Here is a 10,699-nt window from a genome sequence, read left to right as displayed (position 1 = left end):
AATGAGGCGGGCAGGTATCATTGAGGTGCGACGCTAGAATACAGTCTGTTACCCCGACTGCAAACAAGTCCGATGAACACGTGCAAATTCCGGATTGGGGGGGAAGATGGAGGTGGAGAGGGATAGGGGTATTGAAATGTTGATAGTAGGGAATATTTAGGAATGGGAAGGTGCGGGTTTGGCTCGCATTAGCCGCTATAAGCGTTACCAGGGATCACCACGTGGAGGCCCTCCTTTCGAAGGGGGTGAGTACTTGGGATTAGTCTCACCTGCGAGTCCATCTAGTGAAATACTAGGATATTGAAATACTATAACATTGTACAAATTTTTGTAAAAATATTATTTTTGAATGTAAAATTCTGTTGATAGTGATTTCCGGTATTAATTATTTGTTAGTCAGCACCACTCTTGAATATATGTAAGAAATATTACACTATATGTCTGGGGAGCGCATATATTTCTTTTGAAGTATCCTCTGAAATATTTTATAGTTTACAGTTTCGGTTTTTAGACCGAATTTATTTACGTGAATAGATGCTTTTCATCTTCTTTAGGAGCATGTGGTATTGTTTAATATTTTAATCAGTGAACTAAAAATGATTAAACACTATATGTAACCAAATATATATATGTAATATATATATTTCAATATATGTAACCAAATACTATCCGTCACAAATAGTTGTCCACTCTGTTGATTGCAAATTTCTCGTTAGTGTACAGTAATGGACACATGTTGGATTTGCATCTTCAATCCAATAAAATTCAGGTGATACGGGAACTGAAACAGACATACCATTTTGTATATGGATATGTTTATATATGTTTCCGAATAATAGCGTTTCGTTGTCAATTTTTAGATCGAATATTTTTCAGTGTTGAGTTTAATTTTAAGGTTGTTGGATATGTCAACAAACAAATATATGTATAATAAAATATATGCTGATATGTACCTTTGAAAGGACGGTAATTCAAGCCATACAGCTCCTCTTGTTTTGATTCTGTTGAGTGGGAAATGTCTTAGATATTGATTTAATACCTATTGACGAGGTTCAATACGTATTTCCGATATTCCGGACGAAACATTTTTCTGTAGTAGATAAGTTATGCGAAGATTGCTGAAAGTGGAATACACAGCCTAGGATTGAGTGAAAAAAAAATTACAAAAAAATTAAAAAAACAGAAAAAAGTAAGAAAAATTAAATAAATTAAAAGTAAATTAAAAAAATTTTTAAAAATATTAAAAAAACTTAAAACAAATTGATAAACATTAAAAACCTCAAAATAAAATTAAAAAAAAATAAAAAAATGAAAAAAAATTAAGAGAAAATTAAAAATATAAAAAAAAAATTGAAAGAAAATTAAAAAAAAAATAAAAAACTTTTTTTAAGGTGTGAGTAGTCTAATTATAAAAAACGAACTTATGAAAAAATTTTATGAAAAAATAGGAGGTGCTTAAGTCAATTCTGGTCAAAACTCGTCCCGCTTTTAAAAAAAAGTGAACCATATACATATTTTACATTTTCATATATTCTTTATTATTATTTTAAGAAAAATATGTTCATACCAAAGATAAAACAATTCAAATTTTTTTTGAATTGTGAGGCAAATTTTTTTTTCAAAAGGTTTATGTTGTATCTTATCTGAAAATAATTTTATATCTAATTCTTAATTTATTTATACTGTAAAAATAAAAACAATAATGTGTGCGTGCTGAACAGAACTAGATTTTGGAGGAACTTTTACAACCAAAAAAAGTTTTTCTTTTTAAATTGAAAGGATCTTTTAATCCATTATTTGAAACTTGATAAGTCCAAATTCTAATGAAGCTAAAATTTGTTTAATTTAAATTTTTTCGTTTGAAATTGAATATTATTGAATATTAAATAAATAGACTGTAGGCCGCTGATAATGAGATTCAGTTATCGCTCATAGAATATATTTATAATAAATTTTTTTGCGATAATTAATGACAAAAAACTAGAGCACAAATTTTAGGAATAATATATGTTTCAAAAATATATTTGATAATCGAGATATATCTGAGAAATTGAATCTCTGATGTGAGTTTTAGTTTGACTGTGGTATTGATACGATTTTACTGAAATTTTAAAATAAGGATAGCACTGTACGTGCTACAGGGTATTTTATGATACAAAACTTAGAATTTGTCTTAAAAAAAACCTAGCAGTTCTTCAGGCATTGTCATCAGAAACTAAAATAGTTTTCTATCTACTTAAAATTGTATTTTACCTACCTTGTGAGAAAGAGTTTTATTTCTCATAATGTGAATTTTGGAATAGTTATTCTTTAATTGTTTATTTGAAAATTGAATGTTATACAACCATATAAATTACAATATGTTAGAAATAATGTTTTTGAAGTTCTTTCTGTCTCTAGCAGAATGTACCAAGTCTCCAATCGTTCTTAACTCAGTCGAATGTCGGATCTTCCTCAACCAAGACATTTGTTTTCTTCCCATGCTGCGTTTGCCTTTGATTCTGCCTTCCGCAATCAGTTGCAGCAATTCATATTTTGGAGATCAGATGATACGACCAATATACATCATTTTTCTCATTTTGATAGTTTTTAGGAGTTCTCTATCATTTCTTAATCTTGTTAGCACTTCTTCGTTTGAAACTTTGCCCGTCCAACAAATCTTCAGAATACGTCTGTAGCGTATCCTACAGACCTAACTATTGTTAGGAATAGTTAGAGTACTAGAAAACAATACTCGGAATAGTTTCAGTAATAAACCACAATCAATGTAAACTAATTTAGTAATGTGTGCATTAGTTTTAGTACTGTCAACAGAAAAAGTGTTCTCTGTTTGGCTGTGACCATTATTGTATCATGTCTCTTGTGATGCCTAATTTTTTTCTTTATGAAGAAGACCTATTTACAAATATTCGTCAGTGAATCGTAAGCTACATGTCTAATATAGCTTATAATATTCAGTTTTAAGAATATTTTGCAATTTGATGGTTTATTAAAATTGTAAGTATCGACTGATTAATCTATAGTTACTTTTTGTAATCCTCTTGATTTTTCACCATGTGAACGCTAAAGTTTAAATAATATTTAATAATTTATTAATTTTTTTTTCATAATTTCAGTACACTTTTTAAATTTATTTATAACATGATAATTTTCAAATAGTGAAATATATATAATACAATATATATATATATATATAATAATAATAATAATATGTATCAATAAATTTTCCTCAGTATTCCTTATAATCCAAATCCATGTTTGTATCAGTTACATCTAAACCTTGAGTCAATTTCTTACCAACTTTTTTCTTGAGGTCTTTTATACTCATTTCAAATTTTACACACTTTTTACGTGCAATATCGTAATGTTGATCTGGACCACAGTGGATACGTTCACAGCGCAAAGTACCAAACCAGCCGCTGATATCTCTATAACCGGTATGACAAACACACTCGTTACGTGCAATACAATGACTATGTTGAGGACAACCACCTAGACAAGTTGGTCGACATATTAACTGATGTTCTCTGTTTGGATGATGTGATGGCTCGTAGCCACGTTCACAAATACATTTATTTGGTTCCGCACAATAACTGTGAGGTGGACATGTCGTTTCACAAATAGGTTCACATAAATTAAATATTAGGATGCGATAGCCAGGGCAACAAACAATAGCTGTATCCCAGCGTAAATGCTCCTCATACTCAACGTATTGCTCCAGTTGCTGCTGTACGTTGTTGTCATTGTCGTGGTGTGTAGTAAGCCGTGTTTTTGTTACCGGGACCTGGTATTCGATACTTATATTTTTTTGACAATGCCCATTCGTTAAAAATAATCCATTAGTGTGGCCGGTGAATGTTAAAAGTGTTATTATGATTTTAAAAAAATTACAAATATGCATTCCCGTATGGTTTTAAAAAATAGCTTATACAATCCGACCGATTACACCAGATACTGTTACGAAAATGTCACGTTATGCGTCGAAGATCATTTGAAACGCTGAGTTCAACTGATAAAAAAGAAAGCTATTGCGATGGTGCATGTGCAAGAAAAGTTAAGAGAAGAATATATAAATCATTTTTATTTATATATACAATACAAACGCTCTTCAAAAAGATTAAAAACATCGAAAACATAGAAGAATTTTATATAAACATGCAGAACATTTTATCATATTTTTATTTATGAAATTCTTCCTATTATTGACACTTTTTTTTTGAGATTATTTACAAATTATGTAGACAATAAAAAAATTGCTAGCTGTAACGCCTACGTATCTGGTAGGCATTTAAAAACTAAAAGTTAGTTAAAAAAAAAAATCAAACTAGCAATTTTTTTTTTTTCATTTCGTCTCTAAATTTATGGAGTCCTTTTAAAAAGTTTAATAACAGATCTCTCGTGGTGGCATTTATATATATTTGGCTCTATATGTTATTTAATATATTTTGTTACCGATCTCAATTTACACTTTTAGTAAATATGGACGAGAGCCAGGTTCTGAGAAGACTTTTCAAGGTATCATGGTACATTACAGCTAATTTAATTTATATCTTTACAAATGAGTCTTGTGGTTATTGAGAAAAAAACAAAGTACTTTCTGTCAACAAACAAATTTCTTGAATGTCTTGGGAACCCCGTTTCTGACAACTATAAATTTCAAGTTGAGAAAGACGTTGTTGATTTGGGAACTAGCGTAAACAACAGATGTTACGTCTGGCTAAGTAAGCAATTGAAAAATAAAGCACTTGCTTGGAGAATTACCAACACTTTTGAAAAGGCGTTAGGAGCATACGAGAGAAAAACCCTTCGGGAGATCTAGGGCAGCCATATGAATGCAGAGATGACTGGTCATGTCGTGCGAATGGAAAAAAATGGATTGGTTAGAAAAGTTTTTGATTAGGTAGCCACAGATGGAAAACGTTCACATTGTCGATGAAAAATGCAAGCGTTTTCAGTAGTGTTCGGTACTACCAAGTGGCGATAGTAAGGCACTTATCGGGTTGGCTATAGTAGGTTACTGGAATCTCAAGAAAATTATTGATTTAAATAGACTAACAAAATCATATAGGAGGTAAATCTTAAAATATCTTTAACCGAATTATTGTGAAATAAATATTTTTTTGATTAAAAATAAAAAACTTAATTGATTGTTGAAAATTGAAGATACAGCCTTGGCTTGAATACCATATGTCACCTTTTTTTATTTTTACAAAAACTCTATCTAACTCTAACTAACTCTATCCACATCTTTTCATATATTGTCGGTCCGGTCAAATGGCTGGACATGGTATAAATTTCTTTTTTTGAATAAACATTTTTTAAATAATGTTTTTAGACTTAATGTTAAATTAATACTGTATAAGATTTTATATTTTAGTTTTTTGTTGGTCAAGCATAGTTGATGTACATGGCTTTTCAACCTTCAAAATTTATCTAGTAGGGTCCTACGCAAACATTAATTCTTCAAGACTATCCTTCAAAAATAAAATCAATATATCTAGGGCTAAAACGAGTAAAAATAAAAAAGATTCCTTATCAGTAAAGGTTTATTGTGATTAGTTGGCTTGATTAGTAATCTGTCATAAGTAAGCTATCATAAAAAAGTAAAATATATAGTTCGACCTCGAAGATTGCAACTCTTGAATATCTCAACTCCTTGTCTATTGCAACCTCTTAAATTTTTCTAGTATTACCTTTAATATTGCAATTTTGAAAATTGACGATCGCAAAGAATGCACCTTTGCTATTTAATATCCTCTCGAGCATTCTTAATGTTTTATTTGTCCCACCTATACCTACACCTATTTATTTGCTTACCTATACTCAATTATAAGAATTTACGAATACACTCTGGGTGCATGAGACGGCACTGTACTAAATGATCAACTTAATCATGACGTTATTCCAGATAATGTTATTTCTAAATAAGAAATGGATGAATTATTGTCTATAAACTTTTGACATATGATTGGAATATTCCAATGAATTTCCAATGAAGGTTTTATAATAGTTCGCTTATTGCGTTGGTAACACTTTTTTCTTCTCACTGCCCAGCTAGGTGCTTAGACACAGAAAGTAGTGTTGTTGTTTTGCGTACATTTAAGCAACTATAGGCCAGCAACTTGCTGTTTTTTTGCCACATGTTATAGCTGCCGAAACTACTTTATGTTATGCATATTGTTTAAAAGACTAAAAATTGGGATATAATAAAATCGCCGTAATTTGTGTTTAGTATATATTAAATTTAATTAATCTTTAAAATTTTGTGTATTTTATAATTATTCATAACACTATTTCCAAGTACAAACTTTTTTTTCAATAATAATATTTGGTATGTTTAGTGTGGTTATTGTGAAATCCAAAAGCGATAGCTTCTAGCATATCTTCCAAAATTATTCATCACATACGATTGCTTAAAGCTGTTGACTTTTCCAGCTAATGGTCCACATTCGTTTGTTCAGTACACAAAAAAGTGACTTAAAGCCTGTGCGTGTACAATTCTAAAATAGTGTAATTGGTTCAAATCAAATAACACGTTATATCTGAAGTCAGAAACACTCTGATTAGTTACACGCACTCTTTTGGTTAGGACATCAAATCACTCACAATTACGTTCAGGCTTTTGACGGTGTTTGTTAAACATTTTTCTCATTTCTTCTTGCCCAATTCTATTAGTTAGTAGTTCATAATATTTAATACAAAGTAATTACTTCCCAGTTCAACGCCTACTAATAAATGACTTTGTTAGTTATCTAAATGATAACTGAAATAATTTACTGGATCTTAAAGTTTTTAGATTATGAAATCCAATTGATTTAATGAATCCATTACTCCCGATTCCACCCAGAGTTAACACTTCCCGCGATCTTTTAGTAAATTAACTTTCTTCAAATTTCTTTCTTGGCGTTTCTAGGTATTTGTCGCTCTATGCAAGAAAGAAACACTGCACACAGACACAGACCTCATCCAACCATTGTGTTTTGCGCGGGCTGGTGGAATTTTTCCTTGTCTTGTGTGATTTTTGCGGGCTGGAAAAAATACCATGTGTAAAAATATGAAGTGCATACATTATAATTTAAATTATTTTACCAGAGCTGGAGTAGACTTCAAAGTTTTGAATATTAGTTCGATTTAATATTCAAGACGGTTTTATAATATTCTGAAAATTTTTTTAATAAAAGGTCATTGAAATATTTATTTATTTAAATTTATTTACATATCTCCATTACATTTACCTTGAATTCGCTTAGTTCCCGCGGTGACTTTCTTTTATTATCAGCCAATTCCTGTGCCCTCTCCTTGAACCCGGCGTACGCCTTAGCTGAATCATTTGGTTCTTCAACTGGATATCCTGGCACAGGAATTGGCGCACCTGGACGATCTTGGGTTGCGCACTCAAGGTCCGGTTTTATAACTAATTTTGTATAAAAATATTATATTAGTTTCAGTTTGAACAAAATATGTTTACTTTGAAGTAAGTTTACAGTAAGTTTACAAAAAAAAGGGGAAACTTTAATTGTTTTTATACTATTAGACCTTTTAAATATATGTTGGTAAGGTTTTGAACGGAACTATTGACTATTTTTATTTTAAAAATAATTGACATTTGTTTGACAGAGTTTGTTTAGATAGAGTAAAGTAATTACTTTATGTAATATTACATTTTCTTAGATAACTATGTACCCCTAGTGTAAATATTACATCTTACATTGTCTGAGGATACCTATCTTTCTTAAGATTAAATGTAAAGATAAAAAGAACTGTAGCTAACTTTTAGTGAACTCAAATACTGTGTGAATGCCATATTAGGTTGAAGATTACCTATTTAAGGTTTTTGACAAGTTTAGGGTTTCGTATATGATCTATAAAAATCAATTCTCTCTACTTTAGTGTACTTTATTATATAGTTAACTATATATATTAGCATATAAATTTAAGATAGTAAAGAACCATTTTTTAAAGACATGTAAAAGATAAACTTACCTTTTTTAAGTTCCGCGAATTGATCTTTGCTAATTTTACTTTTCGAATAAATAATGTCCCGCATATTCTCAGTGACTATCAATATTGATGAAAGTTAAGATTACTTTTAAATGAGTGAATAAAAAACTTACATTGTTTGCTAGCTATTTCTTTAGCTATTTTGGCAAGATGCTTAATATTTTTACTCATTTTTTTTATTTTTAAAGATTAATTAATTTACTAAAAAATATATACTGCAATTTTGTTTGGATTCCAAAAAACTTTTTAAACACTCTTTACTTAAAATTATTTATAAATAAAATATGAAAAATTTTCATTTCTAAAAAATTTTATATGCTCAAAAATTCGCCTACTATTTCAAAAAAAAAAAAAAAAAGAAAACTATATACAAAATGAAACGGTATGTTAAGTTCTTTAAGATAATTGTGACACCATGCAGAAAAATTGCTTTAGAAAATAATTTAAAATTGAGATTAGTAACGAAATTAATTGGATTGCTATATAACTAAGACCTGCTAGATAAATCAGAAGATGTCAGCACGGTTTCCTCACTTAAGAAGGAACCATAGCAAGAGTTTATAGACTAGAGCTGTCCTTCAAATAACTTTCAAGCAAAAATACCTAAGGTAGACAGTTCTATTTTTTTCAATTAATCCATCAAAACCGTAAAATTCCTATCACAACTGTTAGCTAAGCAACAATAAAGGAACTTAATTTTTTTTAGGTGACATCAAAACTAAAGTAAATTGCATTTCCATATAGGTTATCACACTACTAAACCGGGAATGAACTTTAGTAGAGTTGTGTCCTTTATAGAGAAGATTATAGGACTTCAATACATGCGCCAAGTGAGGACAAGCACTTAGGTGAGTATCTTATATTGGACTAAGAAATAAGAGAGCAAAATGGATGCGATAATATGATTTATTGATAAAATTGAATTGAAAGAATCAGAATATATGAAATGGGTATAAAGAATCTCTAGACCGCAGTATATATAGATGAATGGTTTGTATAGTGAAAAGTCTTTGTAATAAGTACTTGATAAAGATTAGAAATCATTTTATATTTCAATATAATTACTACTACTTAAAATAAAAATTTTAATAATTTTATTTTATTTATGGTATATATATATTTTTGTTATGTATTCATTCTATATTATGTTAAAAGAAATTATTTTTCTATTACTTTTTGCACTAATTACAAATACATAAAGAATTAAATTTTTTGATATAAGAAATAAATAATTCTAAAGTATTTTTTTATATATAGATAAAACATTAGTTGTTTACCACAAGTATTTGTATATATATCTGAATCTATATACTGTACGATTTAAAAACTTTATGCTTTTATCACATACGAAGTGCTGCAATAGAATGATTTCATTATTTCAGACAAAGCTTCAGTTACTGATACAAACGAGAAGTGCGAAGACTTGAATTATATGTAATTGAGAACATTACATTGCGTTATGTACATAAATAAGTTACAGACATTGTGGACTAGTATTTTATTCGTACTAATAAAGAACGATATCTACTCCCGAGCGGACGGTCCATATTGCACTTATAATCGTACGAAAACCGAAAACATTCCTGTATGGAAGAGGAATAAAGAAAATGAAAAGTATATTGAATTTGAAACCACGATAAAATGGAATTTGATACAAGATTGCTGTGAAGGTTATAGAAAAATCAATCAGGATATATGTGCGGCGATATGTAGTGATGACTGTGACAATAATGCAATATGTATAGCGCCAGATACTTGCAAATGTAAAGATGGCTACAAAGAAGCACCAGACAATAATCTGTGTTTACCGAATTGTGAAGATAAGTGTCCTACAAATTCATTATGTATCGCTCCATTTTATTGTGAATGCTTAGAAGGTTATAGAAAAGCAAATGATGAATGTGTGCCCATATGCACAGTCGAATGTCGGAATAGTTTTTGCGTAGCACCGGAAAAATGTGAGTGTTATAAAAATTACGAATTACAAGATGGATCGTGCCAATTATCTTTATTCCATACTTTACTAGAAGTTAAGAATCAATTAGAGAAACATGAAACAGTTACTGAACAAAATCTTAAACCAATTCACACAACGGGTAACTATGCTATAAAAAAAGTCAACAGTGCATCGTTCGAGAATTCCAAAACCCCTTCAATGAATGGGTCTCATATTTGGGGAAATATATTAATAGCATGTGCTACTTTCATCTTGTTGGTACTGATAGCTTTTTGTTTATACTTAGCATTTATTCGTGATTATGGAACATATGATGTCGAAGGTAAGATTTTATTAAATATTTATACATTATTGGAAGACTTTAATATAAAATACATTTTTTTATAGATCAAGAAAACTTTCACTGCGATGTTAGTAATAACAAAAATTACAACGAATTAAGGTGTGATTAAACTAACAGAAGTTTTTAATAAACTCATTATATATTATGAATGTAGTATGCATGTACTTAAGTAGAAAAAAAATTATTATAATAAATATATCCAAAAATTAATAATATATCGAAATAAATATATGTAATGCGATTTGAAAAATAGATATATAATTTGCGCCTGTCATCAGATGGATAGATGTTTTTAGATCTTTTTGCAATCTTTTTATCATTGATTTTGGGGGCAAATCCATTTTCAGTGTATGCCTTTGATTGTGTATAATCTATTTATGTTTTATTTTAATTTTCTA

At 29.4% G+C, this 10,699-nt stretch overlaps 3 protein-coding genes across 3 annotated transcripts; 1 reads left to right on the top strand and 2 right to left on the bottom strand.

Moving 5' to 3' along the window:
* Positions 1–3,219: 3,219 nt before the first annotated feature.
* Positions 3,220–3,998, bottom strand: LOC119687482. Its single transcript, XM_038101811.1, has one exon. The coding sequence runs from the start codon at positions 3,899–3,901 to the stop codon at positions 3,230–3,232; it is 672 nt and encodes a 223-aa protein (XP_037957739.1). The 5' UTR covers positions 3,902–3,998; the 3' UTR covers positions 3,220–3,229.
* Positions 3,999–6,277: 2,279 nt separating this feature from the next.
* Positions 6,278–8,172, bottom strand: LOC119688445. The gene is made up of 5 exons (XM_038103124.1): positions 8,115–8,172; positions 7,984–8,058; positions 7,236–7,414; positions 7,090–7,159; positions 6,278–7,028 (listed from the first exon to the last, which is right to left on the bottom strand). Exons 1-4 carry the CDS (start codon positions 8,170–8,172, stop codon positions 7,139–7,141), a joined length of 333 nt encoding a protein of 110 aa, XP_037959052.1. The 3' UTR covers positions 6,278–7,028; positions 7,090–7,138.
* A 1,242-nt stretch (positions 8,173–9,414) lies between these two features.
* On the top strand, positions 9,415–10,445 carry LOC119687480. Its single transcript, XM_038101809.1, has 2 exons — positions 9,415–10,280; positions 10,346–10,445. Exons 1-2 carry the CDS (start codon positions 9,461–9,463, stop codon positions 10,408–10,410), a joined length of 885 nt encoding a protein of 294 aa, XP_037957737.1. The 5' UTR covers positions 9,415–9,460; the 3' UTR covers positions 10,411–10,445.
* The last annotated feature ends 254 nt before the right edge of the window (positions 10,446–10,699 follow it).

This window comes from Teleopsis dalmanni, chromosome X (assembly GCF_002237135.1).
Source record: "Teleopsis dalmanni isolate 2A chromosome X, ASM223713v2, whole genome shotgun sequence".
Lineage (NCBI taxonomy): Eukaryota > Metazoa > Arthropoda > Insecta > Diptera > Diopsidae > Teleopsis > Teleopsis dalmanni.
The sequence above is the reverse complement of the archived record's forward strand: the minus strand, read 5'-3'. Positions and strand labels throughout refer to the sequence as shown.

Coding starts and splice junctions, on each gene's coding strand:
- LOC119687480 (XM_038101809.1), top strand. CDS start 9,461: ATGTACATAAATAAGTTACAGACATTGTGGACTAGTATTTTATTCGTA. Junction 10,281..10,345: donor TGGAACATATGATGTCGAAG/GTAAGATTTTAT, acceptor ATTTTTTTATAG/ATCAAGAAAACTTTCACTGC.
- LOC119688445 (XM_038103124.1), bottom strand. CDS start 8,172: ATGAGTAAAAATATTAAGCATCTTGCCAAAATAGCTAAAGAAATAGCT. Junction 8,059..8,114: donor AGAAATAGCTAGCAAACAAT/GTAAGTTTTTTA, acceptor CAATATTGATAG/TCACTGAGAATATGCGGGAC. Junction 7,160..7,235: donor GGGAACTAAGCGAATTCAAG/GTAAATGTAATG, acceptor AAAAATTTTCAG/AATATTATAAAACCGTCTTG.
- LOC119687482 (XM_038101811.1), bottom strand. CDS start 3,901: ATGCATATTTGTAATTTTTTTAAAATCATAATAACACTTTTAACATTC.